The 24790-nt window shown below is 38.8% G+C and overlaps 1 protein-coding gene across 1 annotated transcript; it reads left to right on the top strand.

The window, feature by feature from the left end:
• The first annotated feature begins 1000 nt into the window (after window positions 1–1000).
• LOC128662277 (leptin receptor overlapping transcript-like 1) lies at window positions 1001–1829 on the top strand. The gene has a single exon (XM_053716091.1). It carries the CDS (start codon window positions 1193–1195, stop codon window positions 1586–1588), a length of 396 nt encoding a protein of 131 aa, XP_053572066.1. The 5' UTR covers window positions 1001–1192; the 3' UTR covers window positions 1589–1829.
• Window positions 1830–24790: the final 22961 nt, after the last annotated feature.

Raw genomic sequence — 24790 nt, 5'->3', positions numbered from 1 at the left:
TTTAGTCACTATAATGGCTCAATTTGGATTCTGGCTCTCTACATGTTTACTTAGACCCTATATGCAGTTTGCTTATGTGTGGTGCTATCTCTCCCTATCAGCGGCCGCGATGGGTGATTTAGGTCCCTATTATAGCTCTGCTGCTTAAGTTTCCACACTACTATAGCCAGAGTGTTAAGTATCTAAATTAGTTCTCATTTTTATCACTTACCAACATAGCTTTTAAACTACAGTGCACCCACACCATATACCATATATCGCCCCTGTAAGGATATAGGATCCCGGATCCCTCAATTGCTTGTCACCCTTTCTCTTCCCTAGTTGGTTTTAGCCTGACACCACCTCCAACATATTCCTCAGATTTGGCTGTCATCTACAAAGTCATTAACGCTTGAATTGCTTATCATATACTATAAATGTTCATAAATGTTAGTTATATTGTTCAAAGGTCCAAAAGTGGCCTTATTAAACCATACCCCTCCTTATTTACACCCTGCAATTTCACGTAGGTCCAAAAGTGGCCTTCTAGTATCAGAGGAGGTCCGCATAATCTTAAAAAAAGAGGTTTCAGTTATCTTTGCCTACTATATATTGTGCTTCTATGTAACTGTGAATGTGTATCTTTTTCTTATTGTGTGTTTTATTCTAACACCTGTACTCTTTAAACCAAGGCAATGAGCCAAGATTTGTACATGTACCTAATAACCTCAATAAAAATTGTTAAAAAAAAAAAAATTTTTTACACAAAATAAAAAAGAAATGATTAAATATTTAAACTAATTACACTATCAAAATAAAAAAGCCCCCCCAAAATAATAAAAAAAAAACCCTAGCCTAAACTAAACTGCCAATAGCCCTTAAAGGGGCCTTTTGCAGGGCATTGCCCCAAATAAATCAGCTATTTTACCACCACCCACACAACCAAACCACCCAAATAAAATCCTATCAAAAAGAGTGGTTTGAGCAGAGTTGTCATCGGTGGTGCAGAGAAAGGATTTGCTTTTGTTCCTATGTATTGTTTACATGTTATAGGGGTTATATAGAGCTCCCAATGTTTCTTGTCATGTATTGTATACTTTTCTGAGTATAGTTACAGAAACAATAATTGATGCGATCAAATACCTATTTTCACTTTTATACATTGTCTGTGTACAGCGATAGAACATAATTATATTGCAGAAGCCGAGAGACCATGGCTGGCATCAAAGCTTTAATCAGCCTTTCTTTTGGGGGAGCAATCGTTCTGATGTTCCTAATGCTTGGATGTGCTTTGCCGCAATACAACATCTACTGGCCACTGTTTGTCCTGTTCTTTTATATCCTTTCACCTATTCCGTACTGTATAGCGAAGAGAGTGGTCGATGAATCTGATGCTGCAAGTAATGCCTGCAAGGAGCTAGCTATATTTCTCACAACTGGTATAGTTGTTTCTGCGTTTGGTCTGCCTATTGTGTTTGCTCGAGCAGTTTTGATTCAGTGGGGTGCATGTGCCCTGGTACTCACAGGAAATGCTGTCATTTATTCCACCATTTTAGGATTTTTCCTAGTTTTTGGAAGCAATGATGACTTCAGTTGGCAGCAATGGTGAATGGCTTGTTAGCCCTTGTCGAACTGCTCCACAGCGACCATCCATTCAGCCAACAAAGCCATCCTCGTTCTGGTTGAACCAAGCGGGAAGTAGCATGTGGAATTTTAATCACACCTTATCGCCATGCTTTTCGTCATGGGCATTCAGAATGGCTTACCAGGAAAGCTCTTTTACCAAGAAAACATACTTCTTCCTTTTTTATTTTATTTTTATACACGTCGTATTGGGTACTTTATACAGTTATGTTAAAAAGAAATGTTCCTCTAGTCTGTTTCTCAACTATATTGTTCTTTTGCAACACTGGCCACTAATACCCATGCTGTAAAACTACTCCTTGTGCTGGGTATGTTTTCTATCCCGTTTATTTAAAGCATTATAAAGTCTATCCCATTGCCTCTGTCCGAAAAAATGCATGTGCCCTCATTTTGCTACTGTACAGAAATTTAGAAACATTAGAGTTTGTAGTTTCATTGTGTCTATTATATTGAGGAGACAATGTACACTACTGGAAGGTGTTTAATTAAATTTAAAGGGATAGTGTACTGTAACCCCCCCTCCCCCCCCCCCCCCCCCCCCCTTCAATTTGTTCACAGTAATCTCTTTTACCTGCTGGAGTGTATTAAATTGATTGCAAATATTTTTTAGATTTTTTTTTTTGCCTGTTGTTGTATCCCTACCTATACTGACAAAAATCCAGTACTTAAATATTGGCCCGGAAAAGCTGTTTAAAGATAACCAGGAAAAGAAATTACACTCCCAGTAGGGGGTATGAGAATTAAGTACTAAAATGTACATTTACAATTATTCTCTTAATGTATACAGACATAAGGTGGCTTTGTGTATTTGTACAAACAGCGATAAGGGAAGGACAATTTATTTCATTGTAAGATCAGTCCATTTTAATAGGTTTTGGCTTCATAGATTAAAATTCATATTCAAAAATAAAGGAACAATTCCCAATACATTTTATTCTCTTCAGCTGGTATAACAAGTCATTGGAATCCAGTTTTACAGTGCACTGTCCCTTTAATTAAATAATGTGAGGGAGGGTACATTAATACTTTTGTATTGTGTAAGTTGAAAACCGTTGTTAGCATTAAAATAAGATATTTTAAAAGATAAAGGTTGACAAAATAATCGGCTTCTGGGCATTACAGAGGTGCAACCTCATTTGTAGACAAGCTGTAGAGGTCAGTTGTGTTAAAATATGTGGTTTTAATCTCTTGTCTTCATGACTTCCCAAGAGGCCAGGATTTTAAGATCTCTTCTCTTCCGTTCAAATTAAGTTGCTGCTTGTGCTCAGGTAGAAATACCCTCTCATTCTCGTGATATCTAAAAAAAAATAGAGCTGACAAATACCATTTTTTGTTGTTTTGTTATGATGATTTAGCCTGATATGGGCCAATATGTCTACCAAGGAAAGAGTCAAGTTCTAGTGAAGACGTCACATGACTTATCTCGACAACATGATGAATATATTGTTATTTATTTGCACTTGACTTGTTTAAACTATTGGCTAGATTTGGAGTTTTGTCGGTAACGACCCGAAAAACTAACGCCAGCTTTTTTCTGGCCGCACCATAAAAATAACTCTGGTATTGAGAGTCCACATAAAGGCTGCGTTAGGCTCCAAAAAAGGAGCATAGAGCATTTTTAACGCAGCTTCAACTCTCGATACCAGAGTTGCTTACGCAAGCGGCCAGCCTCAAAAACGTGCTCGTGCACGATTCTCCCATAGGAAACAGTGGGGCTGTTTGAGCTGAAAAAAAACCTAACACCTGCAAAAAAGCCGCGTTCAGCTCCTAACGCAGCCCCATTGTTTGCTATGCGGAAACACTTCCTACGTCTGCACCTAACACCCTAACATGTACCCCGAGTCTAAACACCCCCAACCTTACACTTATTAACCCCTAATCTGCCGCCCCCGCTATCGCTGACCCCTGCATATTATTATTAATCCCTAATCTGCCGCTCCGTAAACCGCCGCTACTTACATTATCCCTATGTACCCCTAATCTGCTGCCCTAACATCGCCGACCCCTATATTATATTTATTAACCCCTAATCTGCCCCCCACAACGTCGCCTCCACCTGCCTACACTTATTAACCCCTAATCTGCCGACCGGACCTGAGCGCTACTATAATAAAGTTATTAACCCCTAATCCGCCTCACTAACCCTATAATAAATAGTATTAACCCCTAATCTGCCCTCCCTAACATCGCCAACACCTAACTTCAATTATTAACCCCTAATCTGCCGACTGGAGCTCACCGCTATTCTAATAAATGTATTAACCCCTAAAGCTAAATCTAACCCTAACACTAACACCCCCCTAAGTTAAATATAATTTACATCTAACGAAATTAATTAACTCTTATTAAATAAATTATTCCTATTTAAAGATAAATACTTACCTGTAAAATAAATCCTAATATAGCTACAATATAAATTATAATTATATTATAGCTATTTTAGGATTTATATTTATTTTACAGGTAACTTTGTATTTATTTTAACCAGGTACAATAGCTATTAAATAGTTAAAGGGACAGTCAAGTCCAAAAAAAACTTTCATTTTTCAAATAGGGCATGTAATTTTAAACAGTTTTCCAATTTACTTTTATCAACAATTTTGCTTTGTTCTCTTGATATTCTAGTTGAAAGCAAACCTAGGGAGGCACATATGATAATTTCTAAGCCCTTGAAGGCCGCCTCTATTTTATTTACTTTTCACAGCAGGGGAGAGCAAGCTCATGTAGGCCATATAGATAGCATTGTGACCATGCCCGTGGCTAGTGGCAGACACTGCACTAATTGGCTAAAATGCAACTATATGCAAAATAACTAAAAGTCATGTGATTAGGGGCGGTCAGAAGATGCTTAGATACAAGTTAGTCACAGAAGTAAAAAGCGTATTAATATAGCAGTGTTGGTTTTGCAAAAAACTGGGGAATGGGTAATAAAGGGATTATCTATCTTTTTAAACAACAAAAATTCTGGTGTTGACTGTCCCTTTAAGAACTATTTAATAGCTAAAATAGTTAAAATAATTACAAAATTACCTGTAAAATAAATCCTAACCTAAGTTACAATTAAACCTAACACTACACTATCAATAAATTAATTAAATAAACTACCTACAATTACCTACAATTAACCTAACACTACACTATCAATAAATTAATTAAATACAATTCCTACAAATAAATACAATTAAATAAACTAGCTAAAGTACAAAAAATAAAAAAGAACTAAGTGACAAAAAATAAAAAAATATTTACAAACATAATAAAAATATTACAACAATTTTAAACTAATTACACCTACTCTAAGCCCCCTAATAAAATAACAAAGCCCCCCAAAATAAAAAAAATGCCCTACCCTATTCTATATTACTAAAGTTCAAAGCTCTTTTACCTTACCAGCCCTGAACAGGGCCCTTTGCGGGGCATGCCCCAAAGAATTCAGCTCTTTTGCCTGTAAAAAAAAACATACAATACCCCCCCCCCAACATTACAACCCACCACCCACATACCCCTAATCTAACCCAAACCCCCCTTAAATAAACCTAACACTAAGCCCCTGAAGATCTTCCTACCTTATCTTCACCCTGCCAGGTTCACTGATCCGTCCTGAAGAGCTCCTCCGATGTCCTGATCCAAGCCCAAGCGGGGGGCTGAAGAGGTCCATGATCCGGCTGAAGTCTTCATCCAAGCGGGAGCTGAAGAGGTCCATGATCCGGATGAAGTCTTCATCCAAGCGGGAGCTGAAGAGGTCCATGATCCGGATGAAGTCTTCTATCAACGGCATCTTCAATCTTCTTTCTTCCGGATCCATCTTGCAGACCTCCGACGCTGAACATCCTCTTCTCCCGACGCCTACTAGCCGAATGACGGTTCCTTTAAGGGACGTCATCCAAGATGGCGTCCCTCGAATTCCTATTGGCTGATAGGATTCTATCAGCCAATCAGAATTAAGGTAGGAATATTCTGATTGGCTGATGGAATCAGCCAATCAGAATCAAGTTCAATCCGATTGGCTGATCCAATCAGATTGAGCTTGCATTCTATTGGCTGTTCCAATCAGCCAATAGAATGCGAGCTCAATCTGATTGGCTGATTGGATCAGCCAATCGGATTGAACTTGATTCTGATTGGCTGATTCCATCAGCCAATCAGAATATTCCTACCTTAATTCCGATTGGCTGATAGAATCCTATCAGCCAATCGGAATTCGAGGGACGTCATCTTGGATGACGTCCCTTAAAGGAACCGTCATTCGGCTAGTAGGCGTCGGGAGAAGAGGATGTTCCGCGTCGGAGGTCTGCAAGATGGATCCGGAAGAAAGAAGATTGAAGATGCCGTTGATAGAAGACTTCATCCGGATCATGGACCTCTTCAGCTCCCGCTTGGATGAAGACTTCATCCGGATCATGGACCTCTTCAGCTCCCGCTTGGATGAAGACTTCAGCCGGATCATGGACCTCTTCAGCCCCCCGCTTGGGCTTGGATCAGGACATCGGAGGAGCTCTTCAGGACGGATCGGTGAACCTGGCAGGGTGAAGATAAGGTAGGAAGATCTTCAGGGGCTTAGTGTTAGGTTTATTTAAGGGGGGTTTGGGTTAGATTAGGGGTATGTGGGTGGTGGGTTGTAATGTTGGGGGGGGGTATTGTATGTTTTTTTTTACAGGCAAAAGAGCTGAATTCTTTGGGGCATGCCCCGCAAAGGGCCCTGTTCAGGGCTGGTAAGGTAAAAGAGCTTTGAACTTTAGTAATATAGAATAGGGTAGGGCATTTTTTTATTTTGGGGGGCTTTGTTATTTTATTAGGGGGCTTAGAGTAGGTGTAATTAGTTTAAAATTGTTGTAATATTTTTATTATGTTTGTAAATATTTTTTTATTTTTTGTAACTTAGTTCTTTTTTATTTTTTGTACTTTAGCTAGTTTATTTAATTGTATTTATTTGTAGGAATTGTATTTAATTAATTTATTGATAGTGTAGTGTTAGGTTAATTGTAGGTAATTGTAGGTAGTTTATTTAATTAATTTATTGATAGTGTAGTGTTAGGTTTAATTGTAACTTAGGTTAGGATTTATTTTACAGGTAATTTTGTAATTATTTTAACTAGGTAGCTATTAAATAGTTATTAACTATTTAATAGCTATTGTACCTGGTTAAAATAAATACAAAGTTACATGTCAAATAAATATAAATCCTAAAATAGCTATAATATAATTATAATTTATATTGTAGCTATATTAGGATTTATTTTACAGGTAAGTATTTATCTTTAAATAGGAATAATTTATTTAATAAGAGTTAATTAATTTCGTTAGATGTAAATTATATTTAACTTAGGGGGGTGTTAGTGTTAGGGTTAGACTTAGCTTTAGGGGTTAATACATTTATTAGAATAGCGGTGAGCTCCGGTCGGCAGATTAGGGGTTAATAAGTGTAGGCAGGTGGAGGCGACGTTGTGGGGGGCAGATTAGGGGTTAATAAATATAATATAGGGGTCGGCGGTGTTAGGGGCAGCAGATTAGGGATACATAAGGATAACGTAGGTGGCGGCGCTTTGCGGTCGGCAGATTAGGGGTTAATAAGTGTAGGTAGGTGGAGGCGACGTTGTGGGGGGCAGGTTAGGGGTTAATAAATATAATACAGGGGTCGGCGGTGTTAGGGGCAGCAGATTAGGGGTACATAAGTATAACGTAGGTGGCGGTCGGCAGATTAGGGGTTAAAAAAATTTAATCGAGTTGCAGCGATGTGGGGGGACCTCGGTTTAGGGGTACATAGGTAGTTTATGGGTGTTAGTGTACTTTAGAGCACAGTAGTTAAGAGCTTTATAAACCGGCATTAGCCCAGAAAGCTCTTAACTACTGACTTTTTTCCTGCGGCTGGAGTTTTGTCGTTAGATGTCTAACGCTCACTTCAGACACGACTCTAAATACCGGAGTTAGAAAGATCCCATTGAAAATATAGGATACGCAATTTACTTAAGGGGATCTGCGGTATGGAAAAGTCGCGGCTGAAAAGTGAGCGTTAGACCCTATTTTGAGTGACTCCAAATACCGGCCGTAGCCTAAAACCAGCGTTAGGAGCCTCTAACGCTGGTTTTCACGGCTAACGCCAAACTCCAAATCTAGGCCTATGTTTTTTATTTTGTTTATGCCATAAGGATGCAGTACAGGTAGCCCTCAGTTTACGCCGGGGTAAGGTTCCAGAAGCAATGGTTGTAAATTGAAACCCAGTTTATAGTGTGGGTCAATGGGAAGTGAGGGAGTTGGGTTCCAGGCCCCTCTCAAAATTATTATAAGTAACACCTAATACATTATTTTTAAAGCTTTGAAATGAAGATTTTAAATGCTGAGCAGCATTATAAACCTAATAAAGTGATCACACAACACAGACTTCACTTGGATTTTTCTGCAAACAGTTCTTTCTATGCATTCCTATCTGGACTGATTTGTGGACAGGAGGATCTTGTTCCTTTGGGGTCTGCTTGATAGCTCAGCTCTGGTTAACTGATTAATTTCAGCTTGCTTGGTTTAACTGCAACACAAGTGGACAGCTCAACCTACTGGATATTTTAATGAATGCACTGCTTCTCAATGCTTTTTCAATAGCAGTTGCATGACTGGAAGAAAAAGGTTGTTATTCTGAAACGGTGCAAATTGGACCGTTGTAAACAGAGGGCCACCTGTACTGACTAGTTTGTATGATATGATATTCATAGGTCTTCTTAACTTAGGGTATGGCAAAAGCAGGACCCATTCGACTTTCTATACATTTGAGTGGCTTTGATTTTTGCGATATTCCCCCTATAAGTTAATTTGAGAGCATAGAAAACCCAATGCTGCAATAATGGCCCTGAGCAAATACTTATGGCTGGTGTTTTTTTGCTTTTTTTTTATATTTGCTATATTGTCAGTTGAATGTCAGCTTTGTACATTTTCTTTTGCACACTAAAGGTTAAATGATATGATGTTAATACTCCCAGATACTACTGCTACATTTAACCCCACTAAAATTGATATGGTCAATGTTATCTAAAAGCCACCTGATAGCTATAATGGGAACCAGGGCAGCTATATATGAATATATGCTCCTCATCCAGATTTGTCAGATACCTTACCACCTGGGCTATCTCCTTCATTAAGAGATACATATATGGCTGTCTCCAGACCACTTCACTTTAGCCCTTATACTATAGTACTATACCGCCATCCCAACACCAAACCCCCCCCCCCCCCTCCCAGAGATTTCTCTTACAAGGTAAGCATAGGAAAATGCATGCCTTGAAAACCACATCTAGACTTTTCTTCATTTCCTCTCAAACACCCCTTCAACTAAAGATAATTTATTAGAGGTCTTTCTCTTCTACTTGGGGACAACAATTAGCTAGCTGTTTTGTTATCTGGTATGGGGATATATAAATCTATAATCGTTCAAAAAATAACTTAAAAAAATAAGGCTCTGTACTGTTTGTTCAGTATTTACATACCGAATATGATATATTGAGACATTACTATGGTTCAATGTATTATGCTGTTCTACAACGACCCTTACAGAACACTGCATCTTGTATTATGTATGTTACTTTATAACATTTGTCCATTGTGATATATGTTCAGCCTACAAACTGTATTATTCTGAATATCTATATTTCTTTATTGCCTTAATAAAAATTATATCAAAGGAAAAAAAAAAAAAAAAAATCCTATCAAAAAACCTAAGCTCCCTATTGCCCTGAAAAGGGCATTTTGATGGGCATTGCCCTTAATAGGGCATTTAGCTCTTTTTTTTGCCCAAACCCCTAATCTAAAAATAAAACCCACCCAATAAACCCTTAAAAAAACCTAACACTAACCCCCGAAGATCCACTTACAGTTCTTGAAGACCGGACATCCATCCTCATCAACCCGGGAGAAGTCTTCATCCAAGCGGGCAGAAGTCCTCAACGAAGCCAGGAGAAGTCTTCATCCAAGCAGCAAGAAGTCGTCCTCCAGGCGGGCAGAAGTCTTCATGCAGACGGCATCTTCTATCTTCATGCTTCCGGCGCGGAGCAGCTCCATCTTCAAGACATCCGGCGCGGAGCATCCTCTTCTTTTGCTGGATCTTGAAGAATGAAGTTTCCCTTTAAGGTACGTCATCCAAGATGGCATCCCTTACACTCCGATTGGCTTATAGAATTCTATCAGCCAATAGGAATTAAAGGGGAAAAATCCTATTGGCTGTTGCAATCAGCCAATAGAATGCAAACTCAATCCTATTGGCTGTTTGGATCAGCCAATAGGATAAAAGCTCAATCCTATTGGCTGATTGCAACAGCAAATAGTACTTTTTCCCCTTTAATTCCTATTGGCTGATAGAATTCTATCAGCCAATCGGAATGTAAGGGATGCCATCTTGGATGACGTACCTTAAAGGGAAACTTCATTCGTCGTTGACCATTGGAAGAAGAGGATGCTCCGTGCCAGATGTCTTGAAGATGGAGCCGCTCCGTGCTGGATGGATGAAGATAGAAGATGCCGTCTGGATGAAGACTTCTGCCCGCTTGGATGAAGACCTGCTGGCTTCGCCTAGGACTTCTGCCGCTTGGATGAGGATGGATGTTCGGTCTTCGAAAACTGTAAGTGGATCGTCGGTGGTTAGTGTTAGTTTTTTTAAGGGTTTATTGGGTGGGTTTTAATTTTAGGTTAGGGACTTTGGGCAGTAAAAGTGCTAAATACCCTTTTAAGGGCAATGCCCATACAAATGCCCTTTTCAGGGCAATGGGGAGCTTATGTTTTTTAGATAGGTTTTTATTTGGGGGGGGTTGGTTGTGTGGGTGGTGGGTTTTACTGTTGGGGGTGTTTGTATTTTTTTTACAGGTAAAAGAGCTGATTTCTTTGGGGCAATGTCACACAAAAGGCCCTTTTAAGGGCCAATGGTAGTTTAGTGTAGGCTAGGTTTTATTTTTTATTTTGATAGGGCTATTAGATTAGGTGTAATTCTTTTTTATTTTTGATACTGTGGTTTTTTATTTTTTGCAACTTAGTGTTTTTTATTTTTTGTAACTTAGTTGTTATTTTTTTGTAATTTAGTAATTTTTAATTGTAGATTTAAATAATTTGAGTAGGGTTAGGTTTTTTTTTTTTATTAAACAATTTTTTATTGAGGTTAATAGATACATGTACAGATATTGGCATATTACCTTAGCTATAAGGGTACAGGTGTTAAAATAAACCGCACAGCAAGAAAAATGATAAACATTAACAATTACATAAAAGTACAGCATAAAGTAGGCCAAGGTAACTGGAACCTCTTTTTTGTATGTTGATGTTGACCTCCTCTGGTACTAATAGGCCACTTTTGGGCCTACATGAAATAGCAAGGGCGCAGATAAGGAGGGTTCTACTTCAATAAGGCCACTCTTGGGCCTTCAAACAATATAACTAGTATATATGAACATTAACACTGTATGATAACCAACTCAAACCTTGGTGACTTTGTATATGCCCACCTAAGATGAGGAATAAATTAGAGATGATGTCAGGCTAGAGCCGGCTAGGAAAAATCAAGAGTACCAAAAACTTGGGGAATCTGGGAGCTTATTTCTTTGCAGGAGCGATATGTGGTATATGGGGCGGGGGTGGGAGATATAAATAAGTACTGGTTTCAAAATCTATGATAGGGACCACATTACCCCATCACGGCCGCTGATAGGGAGAGATAGCACCCCACACATACAAACTGCCTATAGGGATAGTGGCTGTGATATAATTACAGAGCGAGGTAGTATAGTTGCACTTTGCTATACACATCCTAGGACAGTTTAAGTCAATGCAGATAGTTTCAGTAAGGTACAGTAAAATAACCATTCAATTTGTATACCCCCCTGGGACATAGGCATGTATAGTGATCAAGCAGAACACACAGAGAGAAGCATATATATAATGAGCATAAACAACTGTTTCCTAAATGAACTGGGATAAACATCAGATACAGCTATTACAAAAGTTATTTGTGTGATAAAAAAGCTAATGGGCTCTCAGCAGGGACAATAAAGCTTACATTAAAAACATGAAGGCATGCAGTTGATACTCTAGCTTTGTTCTAAATAACAAGGGCCTCACTCTACCCCTCTCACGAAGCCTATGCACAATAGGCTTTCAAGAAGGAGCAAAATAAGTGTTAGGATACAGAGCCTTAGCATTTACATAGATTAAGCAGGGCATAGGCAATAGACGTTGGTTCATATAGTGTCCAAAGAGTTCTCACAGCTTAACGCTGTATTAACCGCAGTCCACTCCTGAGAGCTAGTCCCAGTACAGGGTAAGGCTACCAAAGGCAGCATGAAATTAGGTCACCCAAGGCAAAAGGCAAATGTGAAGTAGGACTTACTGATATCCAGTGCTGACATACCTTCCTTCAGTTACATATATGGGTGGACCAAATCCTGCATGGGGTCGTGACCAAAAGCCCCCAGGGTCGAAAGTCCAGCAGGAGAAAAGGGTGCATGTACTGAGCAATGGCTGGCAGAAAGTTCCCCGAGTGTTACTCCATCCAGACAGTCAGACATTTGGGCTCACTGTTCCCAGGGATAGGCGGCAATGTGCAGTGGAAGCTTTCTCCGTTGTGGCCCAAATCTCCAGAGCAGTGTAGATCGGTTGAGTCTCTAGCTGTTTCAGTACCCCCACCAACACTGTACCGCTATGAGACTCCAGACACAGCTCGCTAATGCAGTGGCATCACTAGGGGGGGCGGGGGGGGGGGGGGCCGCACCCCGGTGACACCCTCCAGGGGGTGACACCCAGGGCCGGCTCAAGACATTGTGCTGCCTGGGTCCGAGATTACAATGACGCCCCCCAATAATAAAATTATTGATTAACATATCAACCTACTAGCCTGGCCACTGACATTACTAAGCTTGCCTACCTGCATGCAACCAATGCTTATGCACAATTTCAGCAAGTGGGAAAGAATCAAGGGGTTGATTCTGTGTCTTTGTGCATTCCCACACAGAGACAGAAGACAGTGACTGACTCAGTCAATATAGTGCTGCCCCTTGTCAAGTGCTGCCTGGGTCCCTTGGACCCACTTGGTCCCATGGTTGAGCCGGCCCTGGTGACACCAAAAAAAAAAATTTTTTTTTTTTTTTTTTTAAATTTTATTGAAATTCAAAGAAATACAATGTTGAGATGCATAGATTTTTTTTTATTAGAGGGGCTGGCATTTGTGAACATTGGTGGGACTGGGGAAGTCGTAGACACACAATTTTTTTGCCCCTTGAGCCAGTGCTGCAATTTCAACAAATAGTTTTACCGGCTGCTTTTGCTTGTTTGTACTTTGCTTCTCCCCTGCCCAATTTCGCTATGAATGTTGTGGGCATGCCGTGGGGCTTGCAAAGTTGCGCTGCTAGCCTAAACCTGCCTGCCTATCTGTGCTCACTGCTCAGTGACATGTAGAGCAGTGGAGTCACTCACTGCTGTGCTGTCTCTCTAAACGGGAACTGGCAAATCATGAGGGGATGCCTGGCACCTGACCGCATGACTGTTTGACACTGTCTTTAAAGTGAAGGAGCCACGTATGATGCCCACCAGACCATTACGGTTACGGTACACTAAGTGCACACTGAACAGGTAGGAGGGCGGTCGGGGGTCTGGGGGTGGGCAGAGTGCAGAGGTGATTGGCCATAAGAAGCGGTAGGCACGCGGCCCGGGGCTGTGCACTGACAGGCTTGGAACAGAGTCAGAGAGCAGAATTTTCATAGTTTGCGCCTAAACCTTTTCTTTAGTGATTTATTTTTAGAGTGCTCTGTTTATCTTTCATTTGATGCTCTGCTGAGCCAGGGAGCAGCTCTAGGCATGCGCTTTATAATTAATGCAGTGCAGTTTACATATTTTGTAAGTGTGTGTCTGAGTTTTTGTGTGTGTGTGTGTCTCAGTGTTTTTGTGGGTGTGTGTCTGAGTGTGTTTCCGAGTGTTTGTGTGTGCATCTGAGTATGTTTTTAAGTGTGTCTGAGTGTTTGTATGTGTGTGTGCCTATGTTTTTGTGTGTGTCTGCTTTCTGGGGGGGGGGTGACACCATAACTTACCGCACCGGGTGACACCAACCCTAGTGACGCCACTGTGCTAATGTCTTTACCACAGTAGAAGAGGTGAGTCATGTCTGAGTACGGGGTTCCGACTTTTACTTCCACACTGACTGTCCCTGCCTCAGCTATCTCTTGTTGCCTGGAAGCTTGCGGTTGCGTCTCGGTCACTACCGGGACTTCAGCTGGGTCTTTTAACATTGCTGAAGAAAGTTTAGCAGGTGGGCTTAGAGGTGGTATTGCCTTCGCCAGGGCTGGAACTTGAGATACCGGGTCGGGAAAGCTATGGCCAGGCTCATGGTAATCGGCAGCTTCTTCTTCCGCTTGCTCTGCAAGATCTCCTGACATTGTGAGACTTCGATCGCGGCCAACTTGTCTGGCCAGCACACGGAGACCTTCCCATTCAGTTGCCCAGACTCGCTGTATCCTCATATGGTGATCCTGTAGCAGCCTTGTCACAGCTGAAAGAATTGTTTCGGCGCCAGTCACCATCTTTATCCGGTATGCGCTGATAAGGGAGGTTCAAAAAGTTTATTGCTAGTTAGCCTCAATAACAGTGGTGGTATTATAGAAACATAAGGAATGTTGGTATTAAAAGAGAAAAAGGATAAAAAAATTTGTCCAGTGCCTAAGCGCCTCAGACGCTATCGTTGCTGATAATTTCCTCAGGGGGAAGAACAAGTGATTCACAATATCCTGTTATAGGATCCCGTAACACCTTACAATATGGCTTCCAGGCCTATGCGAATGTCTGTCACGCAGCTGATCCCAAAGAGCATAGGCAATAACATAGTCAGGGTATCCACTCTTGAGGTAAATCAAGGCTCCAACCATACAGAGGTGCAGTCTGATATATTAAGACGATATTTTGTAGATTTTGCTATGACCTTACTGCAAAAAAATAGCTTAAACTCGGAGAGCTTCATTTAGACACATCTTGCCGCTTTGAGAGTAGACTCCGCCCCCACCCAGGGTTAGGTTTTTAAATATGTAATATAGTTAATTTAATTGTTAGTTTAATGTAATTTTAGTATAATAGTTAGGGTAGGTTAATTAATAGTTTAATGTAATTTTAGTATAATAGTTAGGGTAGGTTATTCAATAGTTTAATTTAGTTTAATGTAATTTTAGTATAATAGTTAGGGTAGTTTAATTAATAGTTTAATATAGTTTATTTTAATTCTAAAGGTAAGTTTAAATTTATTATAAGATAGGGATGAGGTAATTATAATGTAAAGTTAGCGGGTTGTTAGGTTTAGGGGTTAATAGCTTAATTTAGTTTATGGCGATGTGGGGTGTGGCGGTTTAGGGGTTAATAGGTTTAGTAAGTGGTAGTGATGTGGGAGGCCAGGGGTTTAGGGGTTAATAAATTTATTTAGTGACGGTGGAGTCCAGGAGCGGCGGGATAGGGGTTAATATATTTATTTAGTTGTGGAGGGGTCCGGGAGTGGTGGGATAGAGGTTAATAACTTTATTAAAGTTGCAGTGGGGTCCAGGAGCAGTGGGCTAGGGGTTAATCATTTTAGTATAGTGGGGGCGTTTAGTGACAGGGTATAAATAAAGTTGGGAAAAAGCTGAATAGCCGCAAGATCAATGACTGTTAGTTAACAACAGTCCGCTGCTCATCACCCCGTACTTGGTGCGTGGTTTTTGCCAGCTTTTTTTTATAAATATGGAGATTGTATTCAGGTCCACGGCCGCAATGTTAGGCAAGCTTATTGATGCCGGCGAATGCAGCATAGTTGACGGTTTGATAATTTGGTCTCTTGGTCTAAGGCCAGCAATATAACTAAACAAGCAATTCATAACGTAATGACATACAAACTTTACTAAGTTCAAAATCCTAACACAATGGCACTTAACTCCGCTTCATCTCTTTCAAACCTCTAAAGTAAATTTACCAATGTGTTGGAGAGGCTGTGGTAGAGTTGGCACACCCTTACACATGTGGTGGGATTTTCCTAAAATACACAGTCTTTGGGCAAGGCCCTTATTCTTTTGTTCCAAATTGGAGTTGGTCGTATATGGCCAGTCCTCAAATGGGACTATTCCATCTCTTTCCAGATAATATCCCTAAGCATATTATAATTATATATCTACATCTTTATGGCAGTTAAGGCAGTCACTGCCAGGAACTGGCAAAAACCCCAATGTTCTAAATGGTCCCAAGTAGTTGACAAGATGGGTCATCTAGAATCCACGAAAAGTAGTTTCTTTGCAGATACAATATGAATAGGTCTCCATTGTTTGTGCTGGGAGACTTGGAGGCAATGCTGTAGGGGGTGCGGCCTAGTCCACCAGCAGAGATTGATAACAACATTAGTATTTACTTCTGAATCAATTCACAACATGTGGGTATATGAGTGAGAGTTATTGATCTAACCCTTAACCCATACCTTCCCTTCTCCCCACCCTTTTTTTCTCTCTTATTTTCCTATGAGCTGCACCAACGCTTATTTGTTTACTTTATTTATCTTATTCCATCCATTTCTAGCTTTACGTGTACCCTTCTCATATACTTGAAGCAAATTAGAGGTGAATTCAGAATTCACCAAGAAAGAATACACATATAGCACTCTTGAGCTTATAGTAAATATTGCAGTGAAAAGACTGTCTGTTATTCACAACAAATAGATTAGTTAGTGATCATCGAGGTGAGAGAAAGGAAGATCCTAAAATATAACTTTTATTTGTTTATTATTTAAAAAAGGGGGGGGGAAGAACACACAATTAAAAACACACACAAAATGGACTCATGCGTGAAATAATCTAGTATATCTATACAATGTATTGCCCTTAATAATTGGAAATTGAGTTAGAGACCTCTATAAGAGTCTGGATTGAAGGTGTTATGACTATCAAGTGTGCTGGTTATAAGGATACACAATTGTGAGAAGAATAACGCAGTTTTTTGATACTTGTGTTCACTTTGTCCTTATTATGTGTTATTAACTCACATCATTTGAATTAGCTATCATGGATAAAACAAGTATACATCCAGAAATGATCTTGTATTCTGGGTAATTTGACAGCCTAGTTGGAATCTGAGTTATATAAAGTTAGTTTCTATATTAATTTCCACACTTTGTTAACTGATTGTCAATATTATTGTTGAAGTAATAAGGATTATATATATATATATATATATATATATATATATATATATATATATATATATATATATATATATATATATAATACATAATATTTTGCATAAAGTTGTTTTTTCAAAATAACAAATATTTTTAGGTATATATATAATAAAGATTATAAATCCTTAAATATAGTATCAACACTTGTTTTGTTTGTTGATGCACTAAATTTGTAATGTTATATTGTTAAACTTGCTTTGCTAGTTTCAAAAGTATCTATATATATAGAGCGCTGATGTATGTTATATAATACTTTGGTTACATACCCTTGTGGGTAGTATGACTATAATTGTTGCAATTTCTGCTCTTTGTGAGCTTTAATGCAACTCTGTTTGTTAACCAATACAATTATAAGTATTTTTATGTGTTTTGCACCATATTGGAAATATTTATATATGTTTTTTAATAAATATAAGTTGCAAAAACACTGTTTAATACTTGTTTTTTTGGTTAACGTTGTTGTTCTAGCTCCAGTTAACACACTGTTGCCTTAAGTTAACATAATCATACTGTTTGTGTTGATCAGTTTGTATTGTAATCAGATTATATTGTAATATATATATTTTTAGCTATGTTGGTATGCCTTAGTTGGTAAAGGTTTAATGGAGCTACAGTTGTGTCACTACCAATAAATTTCAAGCTATTATAAGCATATATTTTATGTTAATTTATTATAGGTTTGCAACAAGGCTCAAATGTTTTACACACCTTTTAAATTGAATTGTGTAAATATATAACATTCTATAGGTGTATTAACTATATGAGCTGGTTAATGCAGTTAGTTTGCTAATAGCTTGCTTTTTCTGTAGTTGGCTTACTAAAGTATCTCAGTAATCAACAGAGTTATACCTATTATACCGTTCTCACAACACTTAAAATGTGATTCTAGCAACACTATGACTCCATTAATTGAGTGTTTTATCATTAAAACATTCAGTTGTTCAAAGTAGTATTTGTATGTATAAGATCGTTAAATTAATCCTATAGCTCTGTTTTTTCTGAAAGTAGCATTAATTTGTTACAAATCGTTAGCTTAATTCTTCAATTATGTCCCTACTGAAAATAACATTTGTTTGCTTGAAAGCTTATAACTAAATCCTTCAACTATAATATTGATGGAACTTTGCCTGATTGTCAACCGTTTTGTGATTAGAACGCTGCCATATGTAAATTGGATCAGGCGTTATAAACATCTGTTTGTACTCTGTTGTTAAGTCCGTAAATATTATCAGTAACTTGATAAATGAATTTTATTAATTGTGTATTATTGTTATTGTATGATTATCATGGTATCTATTATTAGAACTGTATCCAATATTGTTGACTTCAGTTATAGAACACATTTCTCCAACGGACCATTCTAATATTATCTTGTTAAAGTTTATATACGTATAATTCATGAATTGTAATACATATTTGTTGTGATGTATATATGTAATATGAATGGTATGTTTTTGTAATTTAATCTTCTGTTTATTGATGTTAAGATCTGTAGTAAAAAATTATTTTATATTCTTGTATTTTATGACATCTATTTGAGGTTTTATATAAACCATATCCATCAATGGTCCATATAAAATATAAGGTTTGTTTGCCATAAATGAATCCAATTACCTTGGATTTATGTCTTAGTTTGAGCTGATGTTAAGTTTATTTACAGAAATGAACTATAGTTATTTTGTTCATTGAGTCCATATGGTTGGACTGAATTTAGCAAAAAGATCCACCTGGTTTCAGCACGTAATAGAGGTTTCTCCAAGTTACCTCCTCGAATTCCTAAATTTATTTTTTGTAATCCAAAACATTTTAATTCTGATTGTTTGGATTGGTGGTTATTTAGAAAATGTTTAGCAACTGACGTGATTTTTTTGCCATCTGTTAAATCTTTGGCAGTGTTTTTAATATTTCTGAGATGTTCTTGTAGTCTCGTACGGATTTTCCTTGTAGTCATGCCAATATAGAATTTGTCACATTTACATTTGAGGGCATAAATTACTCCTTCTGAGTGACAATCTATGTAGGTGTTGATTTTATGGCATTTGTTGAATCTGTCTGTGATAGAATTGGTTTTCAGCATAAAACTACATGTACTGCAGGTTCCACACTTAAATGAGCCTGGTTTTAAAGCATTTGTGGTTCTTGGGCCTTTAAAATGACTTGGGCTGATCATATTTTTGAGATTTTGTCCTCGCCTGTAACCCACTTGGACCCTATCATCCAATATTTTGGATAAAATTGGATCAGTCTTGAGAATATGCCAATTGTCGTTTAAGATTCTTAAAACTTCCTTCGAATTTGGATTATAAGTTGTTATGAATCTTACTTGGTTTGCAGATTTTTTTGGTTTGGTTACAAGTAGTGAGGATCTCGGTGTGGTTCTTGCTCTGAATTCTGCTGATTTAATAGATCTTTTGCTGTATCCTCGTGCTATTAGTCTCTCTCTCAGCTCTTTTGCTCTCATATTGTAATTTTGTTCAGTGGAGCAGTTTCTTTTCATGCGTAGAAATTCACCAATGGGTAATGATTTAATTGTATTAGGGGCATGAGCACTCATATACTTACTTGATCCCCTGATAGGCATCCTTTTCTGGCAAACATACTCTACGTTATCACGTTCAACACCTTACAAGTGTTTTACTATATAGCCTTACCATATCCCAACCAGATCAATAATCCACACAAGATACAAATGAGATTTATATAAAGCTCACTAACAACCTTTTTGTGTGGGCTGAACAGAGAAGGATCTCTAGCCTCCAGAGATAGAGGCCTCTAGTTATCAAGCCATCAACCGCAAACACGCTGGAATTCTGCAGCGTATTTGTGGTGAGCCTGATTCGCCTTAGTTATCAAACCCTACAGACCGGCAAAAGTAGAATATAGTGACATAACATACGATCCGCCGGACTCAGTCCGACACAGATCGATGCTTACGTCACTACAGATGTTCTGAACGCAAGTTCAGCACTATCTGACTACTTTTGGAAGTTATCAAATTTCTACCAGGTAAGCTCGGCACTTTTCTGGCCCAGCGTACCTGGTTTTCAATCCACCGCCTTGGAGGCGGCAGATGCCATAGGAATCAATGGGAGTCTGAAAGCAGCGAAAGTTCATGTTTGCGGCTGTCTGATATCCCATTGATTCCTATGGGAATGTCTTCACCTAACACCCTAACATGTACCCCGAGTCTAAACACCCCTAAACTGCCCCCCCGTACTCCGCCGCCACCTACACTATACTTATTAACCCCTAAACGGCCGCTCCCGGACCCCGCCGCAACTAAATAAAGTTTTTAACCCCCGAAACCGCCGCTCCCGGAGCCCGCTGCAACTAAATAAAGTATTTAACCCCTAAACTGCCGCTCCCGGACCCTGCCGCCACCTACATTATATTTATTAACCCCTGATCTGTCGCCCCTACACCGCCGCCCCCTACATTGTATATATTAACCCCTAAACCGCCGCCCCCAACGTCACCGCCACTATATTAAAGTTATTAACCCCTAAAGTCTAACCCTTAACCTAACACCCACTAACTTAAATATAATTTAAATAAATCTAAATAAGTATTCCTAGCATTAAATAAATAATTCCTATTTAAAACTAAATACTTACCTGTAAAATAAACCCTAAGCTAGCTACAATATAACTAATAGTTACATTGTAGCTATCTCAGGGTTTATTTTTATTTTACAGGCAAGTTTGTATTTATTTTAACTAGGTAGAATAGTTATTAAATAGTTATTAACTATTTAATAGCTACCTAGTTAAAATAAATACAAAAGTACCTGTAAAATAAAACCTAACCTAAGTTACAATTACACCTAACACTACACTATAGTTAAATTAATTACCTAAATTAAAATAAATTAATTACAATTAAATAAAATTAACTAAAGTACAAAAAAACAAACACTAAATTACAGAAAATAATAAAATAATAAGGATTTTAAACTAATTACACCTAATCTAATCCCCCTAATAAAATAAAAAAGCCCCCCAAAATAATAAAAAGCCCTACCCTAGACTAAATTACAAATAGCCCTTTAAAGGGCTTTTTGCGGGGCATTGCCCCAAAGTAATCAGCTCTTTTACCTGTAAAAAAAAATACAATACCCCTCCAACATTAAAACCCACCACCCACACACCCAACCCTACTCTAAAACCCACCCAATCCCCCCTTAAAAAACCTAACACTAACCCCCTGAAGATCACCTTACCGGGAGAAGTCTTCGACCAACGGGGCCGAAGTCCTCAATGAAGCCGGGCATAAGAGGTCCTCCAGATGGGCAGAAGTCTTCATCCAGACGGCATCTTCTATCTTCATCCATCCGGAGCAGAGCGGGTCCATCTTCAAGACATCCGACACGGAGCATCCATCCAGGCCGACGACTACCCGATGAATGAATATTCCTTTAAATGACGTCATCCAAGATGGCGTCCCTTGAATTCCGATTGGCTGCTAGAATTCTATCATCCAATCGGAATTAAGGTAGGAAAAATCCTATTGGCTGATGCAATCAGCCAATAGGATTGAGCTTGCATTCTATAGGCTGTTCCAATCAGCCAATAGAATGCGAGCTCAATCCTATTGGCTGATTGGATCAGCCAATAGGATTGAACTTCAATCCTATTGGCTGATTGCATCAGCCAATAGGATTTTTCCTACCTTAATTCCGATTGGCTGAAATAATTCTATCAGCCAATCAGAATTCAAGGGACGCCATCTTGGATGACGTCATTTAAAGGAATATTCATTCGTCGGGTAGTCGTCGGCCTGGAAGGATGCTCAGCGTCGGATTTCTTGAAGATGGACCCGCTCCGCTCCGGATGGATGAAGATAGAAGATGCCATCTGGATGAAGACTTCTGCCCGTCTGGAGGACCTCTTATGCCCGGCTTCGTTGAGGACTTCGGCCCGGTTGGGTGAAGATTTCTCCCAGTAAGATGATCTTCAGGGGGTTAGTGTTAGGTTTTTTTAAGGGGGGATTGGGTGGGTTTTAGAGTAGGGTTGGGTGTGTGGGTGGTAGGTTTTAATGTTGGGGGGTATTGTATTTTTTTTTACAGGTAAAAGAGCTGATTATTTTGGGACAATGCCCCGCAAAAAGCCCTTTTAAGGGCTATTTGTAATTTAGTATAGGGTAGGGCTTTTTATTATTTTGGGGGGCTTTTTATTTTATTAGGGGGATTAGATTAGGTGTAATTAGTTTAAAATTCTTGTAATTATTTAATTATTTTCTGTAATTTAGTGTTTGTTTTTTTGTACTTTGGTTCATTTTATTTAATTGTAATGAATTTATTTTAATTTAGGTAATTAATTTAATTATAGTGTAGTGTTAGGTGTAATTGTAACTTAGGTTAGGTTATATTTTACAGGTACTTTTGTATTTATTTTAACTAAGAAGTTATTAAATAGTTAATAACTATTTAATAACTATTGTACCTAGTTAAAATAAATACAAAGTTGCCTGTAAAATAAAAATAAATCCTAAAATAGTTACAATGTAACTATTAGTTATATTGTAGCTATCTTAGGGTTTATTTTATAGTTAAGTATTTAGTTTTAAATAGGTATAATTTATTTAGTGCTAGGAATATTTATTTAGATTAATTTAAATTATATTTAAGTTAGGGGGGTGTTAGGGTTAGACTTAGGTTTAGGGGTAATACATTTAATATAGTGGCAGCGACGTTGGGGGTGGCAGATTAGGGGTTAATAAATTTAATGTAGTTGGCGGCGGGGTCCGGGAGTGGCGGTTTAGGGGTTAAACACTTTATTTAGTTGTGGCGGGGTCCGGGAACGGCGGTTTAGGGGTTAAACATTTTATTTAGTTGTGGCGGGGTCCGGGAACGGCGGTTTAGGGGTTAAACATTTTATTTAGTTGCGGCGGGGTCTGGGAGCGGCGGTTTAGGGGTTAAACATTTTATTTAGTTGCAGCGGGATCCGGGAGCGAAGGTTTAGGGGTTAAACATTTTATTTAGTTGCGGCGTCGGCGTCCAGGAGCAGCGGTTTAGGGGTTAATACATATAATGTAGGTGGCGGTGGGCTCCGGGAGCGGCAGTTTTGGGGTTAATACATATAATGTAGGTGGCATTGGGCTCTGGGAGCGGCGGTTTAGGGGTTAATAACTTGATTTAGGTGCAGCGGGGTCTAGGAGTGGCGGTTTAGGGGTTAAACACTTTATTAGAGTTGTGGTGGGCTCCGGGAGCGGTGGTATAGGGAGTAAAACAGTATAGTATAGTGTGGGTGCTTAGTGACAGGGTACCAAGAAAGCTGCGAATAAGCCGAAGAGCAGCGAGATCGATGACTGTTAGTTAACAACAGTCCGCTGCTCATCACTCCGTACTTGGTGTGCAGCTTTTTGACAGCTTTCTTGATAATTTTGGAGAACGTATTCAGGTCCGCGGCAGCGATGTTAGGCGATCTTAGGCGAGCGTATTGGTGCCGGCGAATGCAGGTAAATTGACAGGTTGATAAATAGAGGCCAATGTGTGGACTATAACACTAATAGAATCTAGTTACCTTTATAAAAATCTCTTATTATTCTTTTATTCTGTATAACAATAATATATATATTCTACCAATGTGTCTACCTGACAAGTTCTACATTTTGTATTGTTACATATTGCTACTGATTAATGTTTTGTATTATGTAAAACCTAATAAAAATGATTTATAAAAAATAAAAAAAAAACACTGACAAAAAATAAAATAATAACATAGGTCTCAGCATTTGTTGCACAGCTTTAAATTTACATACCATGGTGAAATGTACATTCACTTCCCATGTTGAGCTCTAATTTCTGCTGCTGAAAATTACAAATCACAGAGGTAAAAACTGCTACCTGCTAGTTCTATTCAAAGAAGTATTGGAAGTGGAAGTTCAGTTAAAGGGAAGTATTCTGAGCTGCTACATTTCACAATGTGTGAGAGGCCAAAAAACTGCTGAGGAATGCTTATTTTTTGTACACAATAATATACACATTAGACAAAGTGGCACGTATTGCTCACATGCATGTTCATATTACACATAGTCAGGGCCGCCATCAGGGGGTGAAAGGGGTGACTCCTGTAAGGGGCCCAATGGGCTAGGGGGGCCCCATGAGGCAAGAACTAAAAAAAAATAAAAAAAAAATAAAAATTTTTTTTTTTTTTAAATTTGGCAGCCACCAGTGGGTACTACAGCAGAGTGCTAATTGAACATGGGAAATGTTATTACAAGGAGTAAAGTATTAGCATTTGAGAGGATTTCTGATTGTGCACTAAACCACTATGCACAGTGTGAGACAGACTTGGCACTTTGTTTGTAGAGTGTGTGCCTGAATCAGACGGCTGATCACTTTCATTTGCAGAGGAGGTAGGAATTACTTAGCAAATGTTTTTTATTTCTTTGTGCAATTTAAGATTGTAACTTCAGTGTGGTAGTAGTTGTATGGTGGGGCCAGGGGTCCATAAAAACAATTTTTTTTAGCAGCAGTGTATTTATGATTATTTGACAATGCTGTAGAAATTCTATACAGGGAGTGCAGAATTATTAGGCAAATGAGTATTTTGACCACATCATCCTCTTTATGCATGTTGTCTTACTCCAAGCTGTATAGGCTCGAAAGCCTACTACCAATTAAGCATATTAGGTGATGTGCATCTCTGTAATGAGAAGGGGTGTGGTCTAATGACATCAACACCCTATATCAGGTGTGCATAATTATTAGGCAACTTCCTTTCCTTTGGCAAAATGGGTCAAAAGAAGGACTTGACAGGCTCAGAAAAGTCATAAATAGTGAGATATCTTGCAGAGGGATGCAGCACTCTTAAAATTGCAAAGCTTCTGAAGCGTGATCATCGAACAATCAAGCGTTTCATTCAAAATAGTCAACAGGGTCGCAAGAAGCGTGTGGAAAAACCAAGGCGCAAAATAACTGCCCATGAACTGAGAAAAGTCAAGCGTGCAGCTGCCAAGATGCCACTTGCC

Source organism: Bombina bombina, chromosome 6 (genome assembly GCF_027579735.1).
Source record: "Bombina bombina isolate aBomBom1 chromosome 6, aBomBom1.pri, whole genome shotgun sequence".
NCBI lineage: Eukaryota > Metazoa > Chordata > Amphibia > Anura > Bombinatoridae > Bombina > Bombina bombina.
This window is presented reverse-complemented; position numbering and strand designations above follow the sequence as displayed.

Coding starts and splice junctions, on each gene's coding strand:
- LOC128662277 (XM_053716091.1), top strand. CDS start 1,193: ATGGCTGGCATCAAAGCTTTAATCAGCCTTTCTTTTGGGGGAGCAATC.